Below are 24979 nucleotides of genomic sequence, written 5' to 3'. Positions count from 1 at the left end.
AGACTTTCAACACTTCATTTAGTGACTGTTTGAAGTTACAAGGACACTGAAAAAGTAACTTATGACCGTCTTTCGCACTTATGACCATTGCATCATCTCCATGGCCATACGACCAGTGAGTCATGATGGTTGCACTGTTTTGGGGTGGTGGGATCACCTTTTGTGACCTTCTGACCAAGTCAATAGGGAAGCCTGACTCACTTAACAACTGTCTTTTAGCAGCTGCAGTGATTCGCTTAGCAATGTGGCAAGGAAGGTCGTAAAACGGGGCAAAGCTCACTTAACAGCTGCCTTGCTTAGCAATGGAAATGTGGAGTTCAACTGCGATCAAAGGACTACCTGCAAGATAAAATTTAAATCAGCTTTTGAGAGCTCAGGCTTTTTAATCAAATTCCTTCGCTTGAAAAAGCGCCTGGGGTTTTCCATTTTTTTTCTTTGCTTAACATAAAAATACCCTAAGATGAACACTAAAGAGGATGTTCATTTGAACTTCAAGGCCTGGAGTGGGGAAAGCTACTGAAGAGTCTCAGCTTTGAGTCCAACAGGGACAAAAAAAAAAGAGGAAGTGACAGATTGTAGCTGTGAGCCATGGATTCTCTCCGCAGGTGGGCACATGTCTGCCAACAGGGGCACCCCTGGGACCGCACAGGATGTGTTTGGGAGGGCACCGATATTGTCTTTCAAACCACGAGGCCCCTGTCGTTTGCTTTAATGCCACAGAATGGGCTGGGGGAGATGGTCCTCGGAACACCCCGAGGAGCAGTTTTCTTGCCAAAAGCAGGTTTGCAGCGAACGCAAGCAAGAGCAGCATGGCGTGTGGCTGGTTGGTTGGTAAAACCGGTAAATCATACGGCATCAGGCCCAAACCGAAGGAGTTTGGTGCCCAGGTGAACCGAGATGCTTTGCTGAGATCAAGTGCAACGCAAGCGAAGGGTTGTAGAACGGGCACCGTTTCTCTTTCAAAAAGAGAAATATTGGGATAACAGCTTTATCCTGATTCCATAGATGCTTAAAATAAACATGAAAATGGAGCCAGAATTATTTTTCTTAGGCTTGATGGGCAAAGAGCTTGAATGAAAATTTGGGGATGGCCTAGAAACCAGGAGACGGTGAGTTCTAGTCCTGCTTTAGGCAAGAAAGCTGGGTGACATTGGGCAATCACCAGGAGACAGTGAGTTCTAGTCCCACCTTAGGTATGAAAGCTGGATAGATGAGATTGGGCCAATCACCAGGAAACAGTGAGTTCTAGTCCCACCTTAGGTATGAAAGCTGGGTGACGTTGGACAATCACCAGGAGACAATGAGTTCTAGTCCCACGTTAGGTATGAAAGCTGGATAGATGAGATTGGGCAAATCACCAGGAAACAGTGAGTTCTAGTCCCACCTTAGGCAAGAAAGCTGGATAGACGAGATTGGGCAAATCACCAGGAGACAGTGAGTTCTAGTCCCACCTTAGGTATGAAAGCTGGATAGATGAGATTGGGCAAATCACCAGGAAACAGTGAATTCTAGTTCCACCTTAGATATGAAAGCTGGGTGACGTTGGGCAATCACCAGGAGACAATGAGTTCTAGTCCCACGTTAGGTATGAAAGCTGGATAGATGAGATTGGGCAAATCACCAGGAGACAGTGAGTTCTAGTCCCACCTTAGGCAAGAACGTTAGCTGGGTGACTTTGGGCCAATCACCAGGAGACTGGGAGTTCTAGTTCTGCCCTAGGCCTGAAAGTTGGCTGGGTGACTTTGGGTTGTTGAAGAGAAATAAAGAGGAAGAAGGAATATTAGGTATGCCCCCTGGTTTATTTGAAAATAATAATAATAATAATAATGATAATAAAAGTCACCAAAAATCAGATGGTCAAGATCTTGTGGGATTTTCGCATACAAACAGACAAAATACTGGCGCATAATACACCAGACATCACATTGGTTGAGAAAAATAAGGTCACAATCATAGACATCGCAATACCAGGTGATAGCAGGGTCGCTGAGAAGGAACATGAAAAAATCGAAAAATACCAGGACTTAAAAATTGAAATTCAACGACTATGGCACAAACCAGCAGTGGTAATTCCAGTGGTAATTGGCACACTGGGTGCTATTCCAAAAGCACTGGAATTACATTTAAAACAGTTAAAAATTGACAAAATCACCATCAGGCAAATGCAAAAAGCCGCACTGCTTGGATCTGCACGCATATTACGAAAATAGGTTACGACGTCCTAGGCCTCTGGGTGGGGCCCGACTAGTAACCAATGCCAAATCCGGCGAAACAATTGGCCGCTGTGATACAATTGTACAATAATAATAATAATAATAATAATAATAATAGTGATACACCTCCCCAAACGCAGAGAATAAAATAAAATATCAAATAAAAAATATTTTTTTCAAATAAATAAATAATTTTTTTTTAAAATATGGGAGGGTGAGGTATACGGATGGAGCAGGCGGCTGAGAAAATGTCCAGGGCCCTGTACTGCCTCCCTCATTCCCCCCGCCCTCTTCTCATCCGAGCCTTTTCCCAGGGTCAGCCCGACAGAATCGCCAGTAAAGCTGCAACCTTGACACAGGTGTGGGAGCAGCGGCCTGCAGGAGCCCCATGTGGTTTGGAAGCTTTGCAGCCACCGGCAAATCAGAGGAAGCAGCCGAGTAAAAAGGAAGCATTTTTTTCCCCTTTGAAAGGGAGTGAATGCTGCAGAAGAAAAAGAGGTAGAGAGAGAGACACAGCCGGGGAAAAAAGCAAGCATAAAAAGGCAAGACGTGGAAAGTTGCAAATATTCCACAGGCTGGCCACAGGAACAGGGAAGAGGAAGGCAAGAGGACATTCCAGGGAGAGGAATTCAGGCAGAACAGTTGGTTTGTCAGAAGAAAGCGCTGTTATGTAACGCGGGTAGTCCTCGACTTACGATCAAAATTGAGCCCAAAATATATGTTTTGTCAAGTGAGACGTTGGTTAAGTGAGTTTTGCCCCCTTTTACGACTTCCCTTCACACAGTTGTTAGGTGAATGATTGCACCTGATAAGTAAGTAATCTGGCTGTTAAGCAAATCAGAAGTTGGTCGCATGACAACACCCCCCCCCCAAACAGGGACACTGCAACCGTCATAAGTATGAACCAGTTGCCAAGCATTTGAAATTTTGATGACGTGATCCTGGGAATGCTGCCAAGGTCGTAAAGTAGCATTTTTCAGTGCCACTCTAACTTTGACCACTCCCTAAACAAACTGTTGTAAGTTGTGTAGAGCAGGGGTGTCAAACTCAAGGCTCGCAGGTTGGATCTGGCCTGCAGGGTAGCTAAATCTGGCCCATGGGGTGGGTGTGGAAATAGCAAAGGATTGGTTTGCGGTGCCTCTGGCAGCCAAAACAGGGCGCAGGTGGGCTGCACGCAGCCCCCCCCCTGTTTTTGGCCTGGGCGGCCTCCTGCAGCACTCTGCCGGCGAAAATGGGGTGCATGAGGGCCGTGTGTGGCCCCCCACATGTAGGCTGTCTGCGGTGCTGCAGAAGGTGTCCGTCCCATCTCACCCGCCCCCCCTTTCTGGCTCACAGAGATCTATAAAAAGAGCCGAGGTGGCGCAGTGGTTAGGGTGCAGTACTGCAGGCCACTTCAGCTGACTGTTATCTGCAGTTCAGCAGTTCTAATCTCACCGGCTCAAGGGTGAGTCAGCCTTCCATCCTTCTGAGGTGGGTGAAATGAGGACCCAGACTGTGGGGGCGCTATGCTGACTCTGTAAACCGCTTAGAGAGGGCTGAAAGCCCTATGAAGCGGTATATAAGTCTAACTGCTATTGCTATAACGTTGATCTGGCTCTCAAAAAAAACCAGTTCGACACCCCTGCTGCAGCGTGCAGTATTGTAAGTATCTGAATAGTAATGGAGTATACGAAGTATAGTTGTTATAGTAATTAGTGTACAATGGCTGGAAACTAATCAAGAAGAGGAATTAAGGAGAAACTTCCTAACAGTGAGGACAATTAACCAGTGGAACTACCAGCCTCGAGATTTTGTGCATTCTCCAGAGAGGTGGGTTGCTGCTGATTCGGCCCGGTTCGGCTGAACTGGTAGCGGAATTCAGGCGTGGGTCGCAGAACCGGCAGCGACCCAGGCCTAACATGCTTCCGAACCGGTTCCCTCACTGTCGCTTGGGTGCCGCCATTTTGAATTTTAGTGACTGCGCATGCGAAGTTCACTGTAAATTGTTCTGCGCACACGCGCAGGACAATTGACATAGAAAAGTGCATGCATGCGCAGTGTGTGTCTGGCACAAACGCATGTTGCAAACTGGAAACATGCAACCCACTCCTGGTTCTCCATCCCTGGAGGTTTTTAAGAAGAGACTGGACAGTCACTTTTCTGAAATGGTATAGGTTCTCCGGCTTGAGCAGGGGGCTGGACTAGAAGACCTCCAGGGTCCCTTCCAGCTCTATTCTCTTCTAAAACAAATATCAGCCCAAGGGCCCTGGTTGTGTGTGTTCAGGCAGCTTCTACTAGAACAATGCAATCGCTTCAGTCTTTAATGCCTGGAAGAAGCCAAAGGGGCTGCTTGGACCAAGGAATTTAGCAACTGGAGGTTAAGCCAATGACTCACCGCATCACCAGGCTGAATCTTGCTATTGTACAGCTGGAGAGGAACATGATTCGAGTCACGGTTAACATTGGGGGTGGGGGGGCTGTAAGAGGGGGAGGCGTTGCACATGTGAGCACAACTGGCTGCGGAGTCTGTTCAGTGGTAAGGCTATTATAGGCTTAAGAAACAGCTTCTTACGCATGTTGTACCGCAAAACAATTGAGAACAGAGTGCTGTCAATTTTCACCAATCTTGGCCACTACAGGACGTCAATCACCTGGCTTTTGACACCCCCACCTACTCCTAAAACGCCATCAACTCCCCAAACGAACATTTGCAAAAGAAATTAACAAAAGTGCATCACATTCGCTTGAAAGGACGTTACCCCTGATATTCCCATACAGGGAGTCCTCGACTTACGACCAAAATGGAGTCCAAATTTTCCTGTTTACGTGAATTTTGGGCCCCAGCTGACGACCCGTCTCGCTGCAGTTGTTAAGTGAATCACTGCAGTTCTTAAGTTAATGAGGTGGTTGTTAAGAGAACCCGGCTTCCCCACTGCCACAAAACGGGATCGTGTGACACACACACACCCCGGACACTGCAACCGTCATAAATATGAGTCGGTTGCCAAGCGTCTTGAGTTTTGACAGTGAGAATCGGAAGCATGGAAAACGGTCACAAGTCACTTTTTCGGTGGCCTAACTTCTAACCATCACTAAATGAACTGTTGTAAGTCGAGGATTATCAGCAGAGGCCGTCCTTGACTTACGGCCATTCATTTAGTGTTAAGTGAATCCGGCTTCCTCAGTGACTCAGAAGGTCGCAAAAGGGGATCCCATGACCTCAGGACAGTGCAACCGTCACGAGTCACTTGCCAACCATGCTAATTTTGATCGTATGGCCATGGAGATGATGCAATGGTCTTAAGTGTGAAAAACGGCCATGAGGCACTTTTTCAGCGTAGCTTTGGCCTATTATACAGATGCAGGCCCTGCCTTCTCTTATTTGAATGTTCTCTAGGCCAGAAGTCTCCAACCTGGGCAACTTTATGACTTGTGGACTTCAACTCCCAGAATTCCTCAGCCAGGGCATTCTGGGAGTTGAAGTCCACCAGTCATAAAGTTGCCCAGGTTGGAGACCCTTGCCGAGGTGGCGCAGTGGTTAAATGCAGCACTGCAGGCTACTGCTAGATCAGCAGTTCAGCGGTTCAAATCTCACCGGCTCAGGGTTGACTCAGCCTTCCATCCTTCCGAGGTGGGTAAAATGAGGACCCAGATTGTTGGGGGCAATATGCTGACTCTCTGTAAACCGCTTAGAGAGGGCTGAAAGCCCTATGAAGCGGTATATAAGTCTACTGCTATTGCTATTGCTATTGCCTTGCTCTAGGCAGTATGGAAATGATTTGAGTATTGCTGTGTGTGACATCCTTGTCAAAGCAGGACCACAGACTGTCAGTGGGAGAAGAGGAGAAGCAGATAAGATTAACAAGTGGGCTGTGTTGTGGCCCGCTAGCAGAGAGTGAGGAGGTTGGGGAGGAACCTGGAGTCTGGGGAAGGCTCTGATGAGGGCTCTGTGTCAGAGGCAGAGAGGGGGCAGGAGCCCTCTGACAGTTATCAGCTGCCTTCACAGGCAGACATCAGTGAGGCAGAGGAAAGCTGGAGCCTGTTCCCAGTGTGTGCATGTACAGAGTGGCCAGAGGAAGGGAACAGCTAAAGAACAGGGGTCGACCTGGAAATAAGGCCACAGGTGGACGATGAATGGCCCCTCCCAGAGGAAATAAGAGAGGAGCGAAAGGGGAGTGGAGTTTGCAGGAGACAAGTAGGAGACAAGTTCTGCAGATATCGGCCTGGCAGCTCTCTAAGCCAGATAAGGTCTGTGACCGTAAATCCTCCCTTGAAAAACTTTGCTGGATGTGAATGAGGAGAATTCACAGTCAATTAATAAAAGGTTTTTTTTGTCAGGACAAGGAGTTCGCTTCATGCTTTTGGGAAGCCTCAGTCAGAACAGTAACAAGGAAGCTCAGAGAGCACCAAGCACCCCTCATTTCAACCCTGAGCTACAAATATTGCCTTCCACTGGTAAAATTTTCATCTTTAAAACAATTAAGCAGGGGCATCCATGGAGGATTTGCACAGCCTTCCCTTACAATCTCCTAAATACTGTATTTTTCGGAGTATAAGATGCACCAGAGTATAAGACGCAGCAAGGTTTTGAAGAGGAAATTTTTTTTCAAAATGTGTTTGCACTCTGCAAACCTCCCAAAAACGGCCCATTTTTTGCAAAAACGGCCCTGTTTCCCCCCCCAAAAAACGGGGCATGAATAGCCTTTAAGAGGCTTGCAGAGTGCTCGGGGACAACGACGAGGAGCAAAAACGGCCCTTTTTGTCAAAAAAAAAAGGGCATGGATAGCCTTTAGGAAGCTTATAGAGTGCTGCTGGGGGCTGGGGATAAAAAATGGGCTATTTTTTGCTTATTTCTGCCCTCCCCAGCCCTCAGGAGCTCTTTGAAAGCCTTCTAAAAGCTATGTACGGCCATTTTGGTGAAGAAAGGTGGGGTTTTTGGAGGCAAAAAAATTGCCGTATTCAGTGTATAAGATGCACCCAGATTTTCAGCCTCTTTTTTGAGGGAAAAAGGTGCGTCTTATACTCTGAAAAATACGGTAGCTGGTCTCACAAATCAAGGGGCTTTTGAGTCTTACCTTTCTTGGGAATTTTAGGCAGTAAATCTTTCAGCTCCTGGATCCTGGCCTGGACAGCTCGATGATTCTTTTTCTTTAGCTCGCCTTCAGGTATTCTTTGGGAGAGAAAGGGAACAAGTCAACCAAAGAGGAGCTCAAGGCCATTTTCCCTCAACCTCATGGGTAAAATCGGTTCCCATCAAACCTAAAAACAGGCAGTTTGGGCCCAATCCTTTCAGCAGAAACTTCACCAAAGACAGTTGCTTGAACCGCAGGACAGTGCAACAGCCGTAAATCCGGTGGTGTTGCCAAGCACCCGAAATGTGGCTGCAAGAGTGAGCTGTGGAGTCCAGTTCTCAGACCCTCGTCCTTACGCCGTAACTCCCTTTTCATAGGTAAGTCGCCACTTCGAGCGGTTGCTAAGTGACCTGTCGTAAGTGGAGGACTACCTTGTTTCCCCTAAAATTCGACCTACTCAGGAAGTAAGCCCTAGCTCCGTGATGGCGAATCTGGGGCATGCGTGCCCAAAGTGGCCCGTGGAGCTAGATTGCCTGGCACGTGTGGCATGGCCCGTTCCTCATGTGCACCCAAAATGAGCCCTAATTAAGACCCCGGCCGCTCCAGGGTGCAGAGGTAAAAATTAAGCTAGGGTAGGGATGGGAGCAGTGGTGGGTTGCAGGCGGTATGCCCCGGTATGTGCGTACTGGTGCCTGCCGGAAGCAACAGCCACCGTACTGGAACGGTGCTCTGGAGGGCCTGCCTGCCCTCGTTCCTTATCTGTATTTGAAGGAAACGGGCCATCTGCGCACGCGCGCAGCATACAGTGCCTGTGTGATGCACGGCTGAGCAGCTGGAGCATCGCAGGTGGTGGGTGTGCATGTGTGCGCAGTGCGCGTGCCCGAGGTGCATGCCCGGCTCCCGTTGCAGCATACCGGTTGCAACAGGAGTCGAAACCCACCACTGGATGGGGGTGGTGGTGTGTGGAGCTGCCCTACTACTTACCTTCGGACAGTTTGCAGCCAGGCTTCACACACCTTGGCCTATTTCTTCTGCAGGCTTTCCTGAAGGCCTCTCGATCTGGAGCTCTGTTATCGACTGAAGAGGCCTTCAGGAAAGCCTTGCTGGCCTAGAGGGATGAAGAAGTACCTGAAGGCCTCTGTAGCCGATAGCAGATCTCTGGATCGACCTGGAGCTCTGTTATCGACTGAAGAGGCCTTCAGGAAAGCCTTGCTGGCCTAGATGGATGAAGATGTACCTGAAGGCCTCTGTAGCCGATAGCAGATCTCTGGATCGATCTAGAGAGGCCTTCAGGAAAGCCTTGCTGGCCTAGACGGATGAAGATGTACCTGAAGGCCTTTGTAGCCGATAACAGGACATCGCCCCCCCCCCCCGCTCCCAAATAAGACCTGGCGGTACATCTAAATGCTTATAAAAGCTGCATAAGGCAAGCATCATCTTAAAAGGGAGTTTCTCCTCTTCTTTTACAGGCAAAAAGACACTTTTAGGCCTGCTGCTCTAAAAGCGATATGGAATAAGCTTTCGTGTTTACAGTAAGATTTACTCTGGCGCAAAGTGGAGTAAGATTGTACAGAAAGCCCTCGACTTACAACAGTTCGCTTAGCGACCGTTTGAAGTTACAACGGTGCTGAAAGAAGTGACTGTCAACTTGTAAAACGTTACCATGACTATTATCAAGTTGACATTGGAGGGAAGATTCCATGCATACTTTCGGCCAGAGTCGGATCTCATATTTCTACAACCTCGTTGGTGGATATGATTTATGACACAGACTGAGGGAGGGGAGAGTTAGGGGTAGAGTGCAAAGACCAACAACAGGAAATCAGTTTCGGCTCCACAGAAGAACATGCCAAAATGTTGATCCTAATAAATGACTGGATTTCTTTTGAACTTTGTCTTGAGGCTCGTAAATTAATTAGGTCATCTTTTGGAAACTTCACAGTGACCTTATGACCATTTTCCACACTTATGACTGTTGCAGCATCCTGTTCTGACCCAGCTCCCCAAACACGACAAACACTCTTTGGTGAAATCAATGATTTCTTTATGCCAGCAGCCCCGGCAAAAAGTTTCTTTCACCTCAGGCTAAAAAGTCTGTCCGTCTGGGGGATGAATAGTTGTCTGCCACTTCTATTCATCTCCAGCCTTTGCCTTTTATCCCCAGAGTTAGGATGGGGCTTTGCTAGCAGCGGCGGCTCTTCCGTCCCGAGGACCGGCCCACGGATTTCCACTGCTCTCCTCTCCTTGGCCTTCTGCACATCCATGCGTCAGGCACTGGACCCAGCTGTTCCCCCTCTTTCTCATCAGCCACCTCCAGACCTGGGGGCTGTTGACTCTCCCTCTGAGGGCTGACGGATGGCTCAGGCTCCACCTCTGTCTCTGTCTCTCTCTGACAGCTCCATTCTGTCAACTCATAAAGTTTCCATGGTGAGGAAAGGGTGGGGGAGCACATTCCACGCATACCTTCGGCTAGAGTCGGATCTCAGATTACTACAGCAGGCTTGTGAGGCATGCACCTCATTGGTGAATGTGATTTATTACACAGAGTGAGGGGAGGGAGGAAACAGGGGTAAAGTTCAGCCATAATTAAAATGAGATGAGATCTGCCTGCAATAGGGTATTGCCGAAATGGTGGTCCTAATAAATGACTGGTTATCTTTTAAAACTTGGCTCGAGACTCATGAATTAATTAGGGCATCTTTCGGAAACCTGACCCATGCCCTCTCCCCTCCCTGCTGACCCTGACTCCCATGCCTCCTCCTCTTCCTCTGATTCGGCTGCTGGAGGGGCCGAGGCCGGCAGGCCAGAACCCATCCTGATGGTCACGTGATTTACATTCAGCCGCTTGACAACTGAACTCACATTTATGACGGTTGCATGTCCCCTTTTGCGACCATCTAAACAAGCAAAGTCAAATGGCACGTAAAGGAGAAAATAACCCCCCCAAAAGATTCTGAGAACTTACGTGGTGTTGGAACAGTATTTCTCCAACATGAATTTCGAAAGGTCCTCCAAGATGGGTTGGCTGTGTAGTGCTACAAACTGTTCACGGCATATCTAGGAATCAGAGAATAAATCCCTTAGACATTCTTCCTGAAACATATAGAAACCCCCCCTCCCCCCACAGAAGACAGGCAGTCCCCGAGCTACGACAGTTCATTTAGTGACCATTACAAGTTACGAACGGCACTGAAAACAGTAACCTACAGCTGCTTCTTCCACTTACGGCCATTGGGGCAGCCCCATGATCATGCGATCTAAGAACTGAGGTGGCGCAGTGGGTAGAGTGCAGTACTGCAGGCCACTTCAGCTGACTGCTATCTGCAGTTCAGCGGTTCAAATCTCACCGGCTCAGGGTTGACTCAGCCTTCCATCCTTCCGAAGGTGGGTGAAATGAGGACCCAGATTGTGGGGGCGATATGCTGACTCTGTAAACCACTTAGAGAGGGCTGAAAGCCCTATGAAGCGGTATATAAGTCTAACTGCTATTGCTATTTGAGCACTTGGCAGCCTTCAATTATTTAGAATGGTTGCAACATCTTTTATAAAGAACTGCTTCGTAAAACTCTAGTAAGACCACACCTGGAATACAGGTAATGCCCAGATTACTAATGTTATCTTAGCGAACGTTCGAAGTTACCCAATAAGTGCCCCCTAACATTTGCGAACAAGGTCCGAAACTACAAATCTTGCAGCACCAAGACAATTGCTCGAGTCTCTGCAAAATTAGTCCTGCATGTTGCCAGCAGAAATGCAGCTTCTGAGGGGCGGGTGTGTGGTCGTAATTTGAGGACTACCTATTTATAGGTTTATCGTACGCTAATCCTCTCTACGAGAATCTGAACTACTAACAGTCAAAGCAAATTGGAGGTAGATAAGAATTCACAGTGGACTGGACTTAGAACTCTTTGTGGGTGCAAAGGGACTCAAGACTGATGACGTGTTTGTATTTGTATTTGTATTTAATGGATTTATAGGCTGCCCAATCCCGGCGGCTTACAGAAAAAAGAAGTAATTAGTAAAAAAAATAAAGAAAACAGTTTAAAACATCACCATGCACCCAATCTGATCGGGGCTGGACCTCAGTAATGAGGTCAACAGCACCAGGCCTGCCGGAATAGCCAGGTTTTAACAGCCTTCCTCATGTTCAACCTGATCGTCTCCTGCAGGCTATAGTGGTTTAAGGCTCCAAGCTAGACACCGATGACTCTGAGTTCACTCTGGAGACACTCTGGGCCAGTCCCTCTAGGAAGGAGGCGAGAGAAAATGCACTTCTGAAAAACCTTGCCAAGAAAAGTGCAGGGACCTGTCCAGGCTAGACGCCTGGAATCAAAACTAACTCAACAACAGGTACAAACCACCAGAATCACTTGTGAACAGTCTGAAGCAGGCACTTCATTGTTAGTCACCCGCTGGGTGTTATAAGAATCTCGCCAAGTTGGCCACGTCCTCCCAGCTCCCTGAAGTCATACAAAACCCTGATGTGACCCTCAATCAAACTGAGTTTGATACCCCTGGTCTAGCTGATGTGTTGAGTACCAAATTATGAGTACCGGGACAAAATGTTTGCATCAAAATGCGTTGAGTTCCAAAGCAGTTAGGTACCAAGGTACTACTGTAAATAACCAAGCAAGCATGGTGGCTGGGGAATTCTGGGAGTTGAAGTCCACCATCTTGGAGTCGCCAAGTTTCAAAAACAACATCTCAGTCCAAGGCAGGATACAGTGAGAGGGTGTTTGGGTGGCATTATTCTTACCTTATTCATTAAATCCACCGTGGCTGCATGTGTCCAGAAACAGTCATGCACAGAGACGAAGGTTAGCCCAGCCCTGAAAAAGAAGAGAAGCAGGTGAGTTTTCACACTATAAGTCAAAATTATACATATAGAGAACAATCTTTAAGGGAGAAATATTTGATATAAGGAGAGTATCTGGGAGCAATGTCAGCGTTTATCAATAACTAGCTGATATACCCGGAGCTGCCCGGGTATTTACTTATCCCAACCCTCCTTCCATGAATGTTGCTGCAATCTCTAATGTTAGATTCCCCCACCACCACCACCAGAGGGAGCCCTCTTGTGGAGTACAGTGAAGCCATTAGGATGGCAACTCCACAGTAAAAAACGTTTAAAGGCAGTAGAAGCCATTTTAAGGCACAACAGGCTGTAACTTAACAGAACACACACATTTTGAGAGGTGTTAGGGTGTCCTACCCCCACAGTATTTGTTTCCAGAGGGTAAGTCATCTGTGTACCAAGTTTGGTTGAAATTACTCAAAGTGTTCCAGAGTTATGCTGGAACATAGACACACACAGCCATGTTTATATATATAAAAGAAGAAAGGAGGAGGAGGAGGAGGAGGAGGAGGAGGAGGAGGAGGAGGAGGAGGAGGAGGAGGAGGGGGAGGAGAAGAAGAAGAAGAAGAAGAAGAAGAAGAAGAAGAAGAAGAAGAAGAAAGTCTATTATCCGATCAATGAAATAATGGACACTAAATTTTATGAGGCCCATTAAGTGCTTATTGATATTTCATTTCCCAGCAAATACAGGTAGTCCTCCATTTACAACAGTTCGTTTAGTGACCATTCAAAGTTATAACGACACTGCAGAAAGTAACTTATGGCTGTTTTTCACCCTTATGACTGAAACGGAGGAAGCTGGATCCATTTAACAACCGCCTGATTCGCCTAACAACTGCAGTGGTTCTCTTAATCACCATGAAAAAAAAAAGGGTCATAAAAATTGAGTGCGAATCACTTTACAACAACCTGGGAAATTCTGGTCCCAAAGATGTTCATAAGTCGAGGGCTTACCCGTATGTCTTTTCTCATTTTTTTTTTTAAAAATGTAGTTATTTATTTTTTAAGTGTTTTAAAATAAGCAGAAAGCAAAGGCAGGCAGGTAAGACGGCAACTGGACTTCCCCCGAACTAGCTATATCTAACTCCGGACTGACAGCGCGAAGTGGAAGATGATAAGTGCGGAAATTCATTACTGAAATGAATTGCTACGCTGAATGCCCGTGTGAGCCCTTTATCAGCTTTTTCAGCTGAATGGTTTTGCCAAAGGCCGGTAACAGATCTTGCATTCTTTTCTATGTTTATATGCAATGGCTATTTAGGCTGATGTTTTGCTCGGATGGTATGTATGTATGGCCCGTTTTTGGCCTCCAGCAGCACTCTGCCAGCCAAAAACAGGCTGTGTGGAGGCCCCGTGAGGCCCCTTTTGGCTGGCAGAGTGCTGCAGGAGGCCAAAAATGGGCTGTGGGGAGGCCCCACAAGGTCTCCCCCCATGACCCGTTTTGGCCAGCAGAGGCACCTGTAGAGATTATACAAAGGTTATGTACAGACATGCGCAGCAAACTGCCATGATCCCAGTAACCGATGACCTCAACATCTATGAGCTCACCTAATTAGTAGCCAGGAACTGTTGTGTTACCCAAGATTCTACCCTGGCTGGGATGGCTTTAGCGATTGACAAGAAGAATGTACCAATAGGATGTTGTTGCTACCTATGCTTTTGCTTTGCTTGTTGAAACTGTATAAAAGCGAAATAAACTCTGCGTAAGGCAGACAGATATTTTGGACACCACCTGCTGTGATGGATTTCTGAGACCCACAGACACCGTGGGCCAGTCCTTTGATATTTCCAGGCCAGATTTAAGCACTCCGCGCGTTAGATCCAGCCCACAGGCCAGACACATACACACCCCTCTCAAATTCCCCGTTCTCGGCCTTCTTACTTTTGACAATACAGAGCCGTCAACATCATGTGGCTGGAATCCAGAGAATGGATGAAGTTGGGCGGGAAGGCGTTTTTCTGCTTTCTCGTGTTTGGCTTCCTGTAGGTAAGGCAGAGCAGAGAAGCTTCTGAATTCCAGGTGCGTCTTACCCACCCCTAATCGAGACCCGTCTGAAGCAGCTACCAACATTTCAATCAAACAATCCCGTTAATCTAGCCTGGGGCTCTCCCAGCTTGGCCATGTGAAGACTTCTGGACTTCAACTCCCAGAATTCCATGCTGGCTGGGGAATTCTGGAGATTGAAGTCCACCTCTCTCTTAAGGTGGCCGAGATTGAGAAACACTGCACACAATCTTTATCATGGAGCACCTGAAGAATTCGGTGTATGATTGCTCGCTACAGTCCCTGGTTTGAGATGGGTGCCTAGACAAATCCAATCAATCAATCAATCAATCAATCAATCTTGCTAGAGAAAAGTGAGGTTAACTCTTCAGATGCCCCATCTGATACCAGGTAGGGAACACATGAATTGATTTCACATATAATGTTAAACCTCTGACAAGAGATGAACAATTAAGAAACAGGAAAATAAACAATCCATATCAGCAATCCATATCAACCATCAGTGCCAGTCAATGGTATTTATGATACATTTTTAAATGTTCAGTTAACTGTCATGTTTAATGAATAAAAGTTTATAATAATAGTAATGTCATTTATTAATAATGATAATCTATCATCCTTTATTTGTACATAGTAGTCATCTTCCATTTTCTAATTTCTACCTCTATTTTCTAACCATGGATAAAACAAATCTCATATTAGAAAAATATTCTATATCTTCCTTATCCCTTAGCTTTACTGTCAACCTACCTATTCCTGCGCCTTCTAATGCTTTTTTAATTATATTTTTATCTGTAGGATTTTCCTCATTTTTGCAATACTGGGCAAATATTTTGGATTTGCAAACTAATAAATCAATCAATAAATCTTTGGGGTTGGTAAACAAATCTAATAAACAAACAAAACTCCCTATTTACGACCCTGTAATCACTTTATTCAAGTCGGGGCGACTGACTGGAGCAAAGCGCTTACTGGCCAGATGCCCTCCCTGACATCCATGTGGGGTTCGCAGCAGATGTTTCCTCTTTGCACACTGATAGAGAAACATCTGCCCGTTGCCTGGAATTGAACTCACAACCATCTGAGTGGGAGGTGAGCATTTTCACCACCAGGTCACCACAGCGTTCTAAATCAATCAATAAAATGTATATTTCCTGGTTCAAAATCAGGGTTTGAATAATTTGTAAAAAAAATAAACAAACCTCACCACTCATTAAGGGTATCTGATCAATGGCATTTTATTTTTAAATCGGAGGAGGGTGCAAATAACCATAGATGGCATAGATCCTCCTAGACCGTGCCAGCTGGAATGAAAGAGATCTTAACAGAATAACAGAATGACAGAGTTGGAAGGGACCTTGGAGGTCTTCTAGTCCAACCCCCTGCTCGGCAGGAAACCCTGTACCATTTCAGATGACTGGCTGTTCAATCTCCTCTTAAAAACCTTCAATGATGGAGCACCCACACGTTCTGTAGGCAAGTTGTTCCACCAATTAATTAATTAATTCTTATTGTCAGGAAATTCCTCCTTAGTTCTAGCTTGCTTCTCTCCTTGATTAGTTTGCTGCCATCTTGTCCTGCCATCCAACAAGTAGTTGGATGGCTACAGATTTCCCATTCTGAGCTTTAGAGAAGAGTATTTACTTCAGAGAGATACTCACTGATCCACACTGTAGTTTGATTGTAAGTAGAGGCTCTGCAAGTCACCTTTTAACTGGATGGGAAGAGAGAGAAAAAAACAATTTTGGTTATAAGAAGTATTCCTGGAAGTCAACACAGACACGGATCAAGAGTGATTTTCAGAGTATTTATCTGTAATTAGCTGATAATCCGGCGTTGCCTGGGTATTTATTTATAAGGGGAAAATGTCCAGACCAAATGTAATTTCTAAAGCTGGATTTTCCCCCTTACCAGAGGGAGCCTCCTCGTGGAGTACTGAGAAGCCGTTACCATGGCAACTCCACTATGCTGTACAGTAGAAACCATTTTACGGCAGTACAGTAGAAGCCATTTAAAGACACAACAGGCTGTATCTTAACAGAACACACACCCAAGGGGGATTAGGGGTGTCTATATATGTATATATGTGTGTGTGTATCTATATATATGTACATATGTGTACACACACACACGGGAAGGAGAATGGAACGCTGTTACCTTCCCACCAAAGGTGGTTACTATTGTTCTACTTGCATTTTTTACTTGCTTTCGAACTGCTAGGTTGGCAGAAGCTGGGACAAGTATCAGGAGCTCAATCCGTTACGCGGCTCTAGGGAATCGGACCAACCTTCATAAGCAACAAGCTCAGCATCTTTAGCCACTGACCCGTGTCCCTCAAATTTAAGAATAGATCATTACAAAGTCATTCCCTCTGCAACCTTAAGGACATGACATAAGAGGGAATGGGAGGAAGGGTGGATGGAGAAGGGGAGGAGGGAAAGCAAACTCAGGTGATGATTCTTCCAAGTGTTGTGTAGTTGCCTCTGACCAGCAGGTGGGGCTGGCTGCCTTCTGCTCCTCTGAGAGAGAGGGCCAGAGCATAAGGTCCTTCCATTCTTCAGGGCAACCGAGGTAATCACAGAGTAAATCCCAGCATTTTATCCGTAGGCCGTCAAGACTCCCCAATATGTAATAACACCTTAACTACGTGGGCAGGGGGTTGGACTAGAAGACCTCCAAGGTCCCCTTCCAACTCTGCTATTGTAATTGCAATAGTACGATGGACTTGCAGGGCCGGCGCAACGTGTAACATGTTCACACGGGTGCAATAGGACTGGGTGTCTGTTAATAGGATTCCCTGGGTTATATGGAGTTCCAGTCTCCACTGTGAGTTGCGTTGTGTTGAGGAGGGGTGCGTGCACTGAGGGAGCTCAACCAATCTCATTGTACCTATGTTGTGCACTGTCAATAAAGTAGTATTATTAGCATTGGATTCTGGGAGTTGAAGTCCACACATCTTAAAGGGGCCAAGACTGAGAAACACTGGCCCAGAGAAATGGATTGGGGTTGTGTGTGCGTGAGGGGGGGGGGAAGAAAGTAAGAGATGACTATTGCAAATATAACCAGCTCTGGTTTCTTTTCTTTTTTTTAAAAAAAAAGCTATTTCTTTTTAGAAATAGGTAGGAAGAGGCTGGGCTTGTGCAATGTGTACGGGCTTGTGAATTTGGAGAAGACAAAACAAAACAAATTAAATAAATAAATAAACCCACGGGCAAAGACAACATTTCACTCTTTTCTTCCCGAAGCTTCAGCAGCTCTTTGCTCCTCCTGGCAAAATCCCCCCTTGGCTGTCCTGCCTGCTGAGTCATCCTCCCCTCAATGGCTGACTCATACTTTCCAGCACTGCAAAATGCTGAGTCATGCCACCACTCTCCCCTCCTCCTTGGGTGGGAGGCTACTGCGGGGTGCTCTCGACAGTAAGGCTCCCCCGCACCCCAGAAAAAGCCCAGCACCCACCATTCATCTGGCCTCAGCTTTCTGTTTGAAGGGGGAGGGGAAGAGGAAAAAGAAGAGGGGGAGGAGGGGAGGGAAAGTAAAGGGAGGGGAAGAGAAGGAGGAAAAGGAAAAAGGGAGGAAGTGGAAGGAGGGGAAGAAGAAAAGAAGGTAGATACAGGAATAGGAGAAGAGGAGGAGGAGAAGATAAGTTAAGATGGAAGAAGAGAGGAGAGGAAGGAGAAAGGGAGAAGACGAAGAAAAGGTGGGGTGGAGGAGGAAGAGGAAAAGGAGGAAGGGAGGGAGGGATAAGGAAAAAGAAGGAACAAGAAGAGGAGAAGTAATACAATACAATACAATACAATAGCAGAGTTGGAAGGGACCTTGGAGGTCTTCTAGCCCAACCCCCTACTTAGGCAGGAAATCCTATACTATTCTAGACAAATGGCTATCCAACATCTTCTTAAAGACTTCCAGTGTTGGGGAATTCACAACTTCTCGTGGCAGGTCGTTCCACTCATTAATTGTTCTAACTGTCAGGAAATTTCTCCTCAGTTCTAAGTTGCTTCTCTCCTTGATTAGTTTCCACCCATTGCTTCTTGTTCTACCCTCAGGTGCCTTGGAGAATAGTTTGACTCCCTCTTCTTTGTGGCAACCCCTGAGATATTGGAAGACTGCTATCATGTCTCCCCTAGTCCTTCTTTTCATTAAACTAGACATACCCAGTTCCTGCAACCGTTCGTCATATGTTTTATCCTCCAGTCTCCTAATCATCTTTGTTGCTCTTCTCTGCACTCTTTCTAGAGTCTCCACATCTTTTCTATATCGTGGCGACCAAAACTGAATGCCGTATTCCAAGTGTGGCCTTACCAAGGCATTATAAAGTGGCATTAACACTTCACGGGATCTTGATTCTCTCTCTCTGTTTATGCAGCCTAGAAGTGTGTTGGCTTTTTTGGCAGCTGCTGCACACGGCTGGCTCCTATTTAAATGGTTGTGCACTAGGACTCCAAGATCCCTCTCACAGTTACTATTATGTGAGAGAGGAGGACTAGAAAAGAGGAGAGGAAAAAGAGGAGAGAGGAAGGGAGGGAGAAGAAAAAAGAAGACTGGGGAAGGAGCAGAGGAAAAGGAGAAGGGAGATAGAGGAGGAGGAGGGGGAAAGACAGAAGAAAAAGGAGTTAGTCCTCTTTCACTGGTAACTTCATTCCTGTTTGTCACAAATTTAGCCAAGATGATTTGCAAAAATTGTAATGATCAAAACTATGGAGGATTCTGCAGCCCAATCAGGAGGAACATGAATTTACTGATTTAAGCCAAAAGTTTAAGTTTTGGGGGGACTGTTTAGGGCCATGATGGGGAACCTGTGCCACGGGGAGCCATATTTGCCGGCACGCCAGCCCTCAGCTCCAGCACGCATCGGCCAGCTGATTTTCGGCCTTCTGGAGGGCCAGGGCAGGCCGTTTTCTCCCTCCCCAGGCTTCAGGAGAGCCTCCGGAGCCTGGGGAGGGTGAAGAGGATCGCACCCACATGTGGGTGCAATGCACTCCGTAGGGGGGTCTGGGCATGCGCACAAGAGCGCATGCGCACAATTTTGGCACGTCTTTACAAAAAGGTTAGCCAACACTGGTACTGGTCGTCCTTGACTTACATTCACAATTGGGCACCAGGATTTCCATTGCTAAGTAAAGCGGCTGTTAACTGAGTCAAGTCTGATTTTATGACCTTTTTTTGGGGGGGGGGGGGGCTACAGTTGTTATGTGGATCACTGCAGCTCTTAAGCGAATCATACGGCCATGAGCGAATCAGGCTGCTCCCACTGATAGTTGCAAAGGGTGATCTCAGGACCCCAGCATGTGCCCACTACAGATAGTCCTCGATTTACAAACATAATTGGCCCCCAAATTTACGTTGCTAAGTGAGACATTTGTTAAGTAGGTTTTGCCCCATTTCACGACCTTTTTTTGGCACAGTTGTTAAGTGAATCACTGCAGTTGTTCAGTTAGTAGCTCAGTCGTTAAATGAATCTGGTTATCCAATTGATTGTGCTTGTCGGAAGGTCGCAAATCACACGACCGTGGGACACTGCAACCGCCATAAACGCAAGTCAGTTGTCAACCATCTGAATGTAAATCATGTGACCATAGGGATGCTGCAACGGTCATAAGTGTGAAAAATGGGCATAATTCACTTTTTTCAGTGCCATTTTAACCTTGAATGGTCACTAAGCAAACGGTTTTAAGTCGAGGACTATCTGTATTGTAAAAAAAGTGCCCAAATTTTGATGATGTGAGCGTGGGGGTGCCGCAACAGTCCTAAGTGTGAGGACCGGTCTCTTTCCGGTGCCGTTGTCACTTCGAATGGTCACTAAGTGAATGGTCGTAAGTGGAGGATGACCTGTAGTTTGCAGCTAACCCACCAAGCGAGCGTCTGGATTCTGAGCTTTGAGTGACATAAACAAACATCCTTGAGGGTCTTACCAAAATGGATTTCTTGTTATGGTAAGGCTGAATGATGGGCAGACCCAGTGGGGTCACCCACTCCACCGTCTGGCCGGTCTTGGAAATCAGCCAGGCACTTTCGGTCAGCCAGTTCTGCAAGAACAAAAGAGATGGTGAACCAGACGGTTTGAAGCAGTGGGGGGTGGGGGAGAGCTTAGGAAAGGAACCAAGAGCCGGGGTGGCCCATGTTGTGACCCGCCAGCAAAGCTGGCAGCAGAGTCGGACAGTGAGGAGGTTGGGGAGGAGCATGGGCCAGTCCTGGAGGCTGGGGAAGGCTCGGACGAGGGCTCTGCGTTGGAGGCAGAGAGGGGGCTGAGGCCGTCTGGCAGTGATCAGCTGCCTTCCGAGTGAGACAACAGTGAGGCAGAGGAACAGCTGGAGCCTGTTCCCAGTGTGCGCATAGGCTGAGCTGCCAGAAGAAAAGAACAACTCAGAAATCAGGGTCGACTTGGTAGTAAAGTTATAGGCGGAAGGTGATTGGCCCCTCCCATCGGACATAAAAGATGAGAAAGAGAAGTGGGATTTTGCAGGAAACAATTCCTTCATTTGGTCGTTAGATTCGTTTCAGGAGTGTGAAGATCTGTCCGTGAATCTCAGAGACTCTGTGCCCAGTCTTTCTTTGCACAGCACCTCATTTGGGGAAATATTTACATGGCAGCTTTCCAAGCTAGATAAGGTCTGTGGTCATAAATATTCCTTTGAAAGAGAGGTCCTTTGTTTGCCAGGCCTTGGCTGAATGTGAATGAGAGGAATTCACATTCATTTAATAAAAGGGGTTTTGTCAGGACCAGGACTCTGCCTCGTGCTTTTTGGGGAAGCCTAGGTCAAAATAGTGCAGCGGTTAGAGTGCACTATTGCAGGCTATTTGTGCTTGACTGCCAGAGCTGAAGTGGCGCAGTGGTTAGGGTGCAGTACTGCAGGCCACTTCAGCTGACTGCTATCTGCAGTTCAGCGGTTCCAATCTCACCGGCTCAAGGTTGACTCAGCCTTCCATCCTTCCGAGGTGGGTGAAATGAGGACCCAGACTGTGGGGGCGATATGCTGACTCTGTAAACCGCTTAGAGAGGGCTGAAAGCCCTATGAAGCGGTATATAGGTCTAACTGCTATTGCTATTGCTATAGCTGCCTGGAATTTGGCAGTTCGAATCTCACCAGGCTCCAGGTAGACTCAGCCTTCCGTCCTTCCGAGGTGGGTAAAATGAGATAAAATTGGGGGCAAGAGGCTGACTCTGTAAACCGCTTAGAGAGGGCTGTACAAGCTCTGTGAAGAGGTATATAAATCTAAGTGCTATTGCTGTATTTGGAATTTCAGGAGGCTGAAAGGGAAGAAGGTTTCCACAATGTGGTCTCCATGTTAGTTATGTGAGTTAAGAAGTCCGAGAACTGTACTCCAAATGCATAAGTTATTATAACATATTAAGAGCCACTTTGGTCCAGAGGCTAAATACCACCAGGCTAGAATAGCAATAAGACTTACCGTATATACTCGAGTATAGGCCGACCCGAATATAAGCCGAGGCACCTAATTTTACCACAAAAAACTGGAAAAGTTATTGACTCGAGTATAAGCCTAGGGTGGGAAATGCAGCAGCTACCGGTAAATTTCAAAAATAAAAATAGATACCAATAATGTTTTTGAATATTTATTTCAAAGAAAAACAGTAAACTAGCGGTGTATTCAATGAAATACTTCACTCACCTCATGATGCTGATGGCCCGCTGTGATGATGATGTCCCGTGCAGCCGCGGGAGCGATGTCCCGCCTCCTATGACACACGGCACAGTGATTCCTATCATTGGATCACTGTACCAGAGGAGGTGGGACATCGCTATGTGGCTGCTTGCCATAACAAGGAGGAGGTGGGACATCGTTGCAGAGCGGCAGGAGGGGGAGGAAGGGGAATCGTAAGACAGCCCTGCATTACATTAGAACGTGAGGAGGGGGGATGGTGCGGTGCGCGCTGCGCGGCAAACTGACACAGAGGGAGGGGAAACTCACAGGGGCACTGGGCCATTCACGAGTGTCACCCAGCGGCATGGCCCCGCCCCTTTTTCTCCTCCATTTCGGGCAAATTTTTCACTGACTCGAGTATAAAGCCGAGGCGGCTTTTTTCAGCCCAAAAAGTGGGCTGAAAAACTAGGCTTATACTCGAGTATATACAGTAAGACTTGTATACCGCTTCACAGTGCTTTACAGCCTTCTCTAAATGGTTTACAGAATTCGCACCTTGTCCCCAACAATCATTTTACCGACTTGGGAAGGATGGAAGGCTGAGTCAACCTTCAGCCGGTCACAATCGAACTGCTAGCAGCTGGCAGTCAGCAGAAGTAGCCTGCGGTACTGTATTGTAACCACTGGGCCACCACAGCTCAAGAAAGTGGGAGATGGTGAATTACAGTCCTGCCTTAGGCACAAAAGCTGGGTGTGTGACTTTGGGCTGATCACCAGGAGACAGTGAGTTCTAGTCTCGCCTTAGGAATGAGAGGAGACTTGGTGACTTTGGGCTGATCACCAGGAGATGGTGAGTTCTAGTCCTGCCATAGGAATGACACAGGCTTGGTGACTTGGGGCCGATCACCGGGAGACGGTGAGTTCTAGTCCCGCCTTAGGAATGAGAGCAGACTTGGTGACTTGGGGCCGATTACCCGGAGATGGTGAGTTCTAGTCCCACCTTAGGAATGACAGCAGGCTTGGTGACTTTGGGCCAATCACCAGGAGACGGTGAGTTCTAGTCCCGCCTTAGGAATGAGAGCAGACTTGGTAACTTTGGGCCGATCACCAGGAGACGGTGAGTTCTAGTCTTGCCTTAGGAATGACGGCAGGCTTGGTGACTTTGGGCCAATCACCAAGACGGTGAGTTCTAGTCCCGTCTTGGATATGAAAGCCAACTGGGTGATCTTGGACCAATCACCAGGAGATGGTGAGTTCTAGCTCTGCCTTAGGCATGAAAGCCAACTGGGTGATTTTGGGCCGGTCCCTCTCTCCCAGCCTAATCTACCTCATAGGGTTGCTGTGTGGGAAACAGAGGAGGAGGAAGAGGTATCAGGTATGTTCTCCACCATGAATGACTTATAAACAATAATAAAGGCAGGATTAAAAATCATATAATAATAAATAAACAACTCTACCCAACTGCCTATTTCCCATAATAAGCATAAATTCTGGCTACGTTTATCATCGCTTCACTACCGGGAGCCCCACAACAAAGGCAATCTCTGATCCCCCAAAGTTTGTCCACCTCTTGCTGGTAGCTTCTGCAGAACCAAAGGATTTTGATTCATTGAACAGAGGGAGTCCTCGACTTTCAACCAAACACTGAGCTCAAAATTCAGCTGCTAAGCAAGACGGTTGTTAAGTGAGTTTTGCCCCACTTTACAATCTTTCTTGCCACAGTTGTTAAGTGAATCGCTACGGCCGTTGACTTAGTAACATGGTTGTAAAGTAAATCCAGCTTCCCCATTGACTTTGCTCATCAGGAGGTCATAAAAGGGGATCACATGACTCCCCCCGGACACTGCAACCGTCGTAAGTACGAGTCAGTTGCCAAGCGTCTGAATTTTGATCACATGCAGATGCTGCGACAGTCGCAAGTGTGAAAAACAGCCATAAGTTACTTTTTCCCAGTGCTGTTGTAACTTCTAACGTTCACTAAATGCATGGCTGTAAGTCAATGGCTATCTGCAAACTAGCATTAAACTCTTAATTGTTTTAGCACGGCGCTTACACCAAGCCAGAGAGCATGAGAGTAAAAGAGAGAAAAAGGAGCAAGCAAGTTCCTTTTAACGACAATCATAAGTAAGCATAAATAAGTATAATCTTTATTGTCATTGTACTTAAAATACAACGAAATTGGTTCATCAAATCATGAGTTTTACCTGAATTTCCCGAGACCCAGAAAACATTTTGGAGAGGCTCTGAAAGACTAGCTGGACGAGATACTTGGAAGCTTGCCAAACATCCTCCTAGAAGCAGGGAAAAAGAATCCATAAGAATGGTAGGCAGGTGATGCAATAGTCAGAGCACTTAGATTTATACAGTTATAGTTGTATAGACTTATATTCAGTGCTTCACAGCCCTCTCTAAACAGTTTACGGAGTCAGCATATTGCCCCCGTCCCAACCCAACAATCTGGCTCCTCATTTTACCGACCTTGGAAAAATGGAAGGCTGAGTCAACCTTGAGCTGATCAGGATCAAACTCCTGGCAGTGAGCAGAGTTGCCCTGCAATATTGCATTCTCACCACTGTGCCATCACAGTCCATCCTTCCTCCCTCCTTCCCTAGCACCTAGGCTTATATACTGTTTCACAGTGCTCTATAGTCCACTCTAAGCGGTTTTACAGAGTCAGCCTCTTGCCCCCAACAATCTTGGAAAGATGGAAGGCTGAGTCAACCTTGAGCCGGTCAGGATCGAACTCCTGGCAGTGAGCAGAGTCATCCTGCAATTCTGCATTCTAAACCACTGTGCCACCACAGCAGTCTCAAAACCTGGGCCTATCTAATCCAAGGATAGGGCTGGATCAGAAATTCTGGGAGTTGAAGTCCACAAGTCATAAAGCGACCATCGTTCCTCACCTCTGATTTAATCTTTTAAAACGGACTGTCCACCAGGCAATTTAAGAACACCCTCTCCAGACAATCAAAATAATCCACCGTGATCAGCCATATTGGCTTATTGGGCTCAGAGCAGGAATTAATCCTCCCTTCTCCCTTCTGACACAGAGAGAGACTGTATTTTTTGGAGTATAAGAAGCTCCGAAGTATAAGACACACCTAGTTTTTGGGGAGGAAAACAAGAAAAAAAATATCTGGGTCTGCCTCCCAACAATTTGCCTCCTTGCACCAAACAGCTAGTTTCAGTTTCACTTTCAGCACAAGCAGGTAATTGCCAGCTGGATAGGCCTCCCGACTATCAGCTGTTT

The 24979-nt window shown here is 46.8% G+C and overlaps 1 protein-coding gene across 1 annotated transcript in view; it reads right to left on the bottom strand.

The window, feature by feature from the left end:
- POLRMT (RNA polymerase mitochondrial) overlaps nucleotides 1-24979 on the bottom strand; it is a 68731-nt gene that overhangs the window by 1194 nt on the left and 42558 nt on the right. Inside the window, exons 14-20 of the mRNA XM_032223786.1 lie at nucleotides 23934-24020; nucleotides 20037-20150; nucleotides 15786-15838; nucleotides 14002-14100; nucleotides 12021-12093; nucleotides 10230-10321; nucleotides 7268-7362 (exon numbers count right to left, since the gene is read on the bottom strand). Coding sequence (XP_032079677.1) covers nucleotides 7268-7362; nucleotides 10230-10321; nucleotides 12021-12093; nucleotides 14002-14100; nucleotides 15786-15838; nucleotides 20037-20150; nucleotides 23934-24020 — 613 coding nt within the window. The remainder of the gene's footprint in view (nucleotides 1-7267; nucleotides 7363-10229; nucleotides 10322-12020; nucleotides 12094-14001; nucleotides 14101-15785; nucleotides 15839-20036; nucleotides 20151-23933; nucleotides 24021-24979) is intronic.

Source organism: Thamnophis elegans, chromosome 1 (assembly GCF_009769535.1).
Source record: "Thamnophis elegans isolate rThaEle1 chromosome 1, rThaEle1.pri, whole genome shotgun sequence".
Taxonomy (NCBI): domain Eukaryota; kingdom Metazoa; phylum Chordata; class Lepidosauria; order Squamata; family Colubridae; genus Thamnophis; species Thamnophis elegans.
The sequence above is the reverse complement of the archived record's forward strand: the minus strand, read 5'-3'. Positions and strand labels throughout refer to the sequence as shown.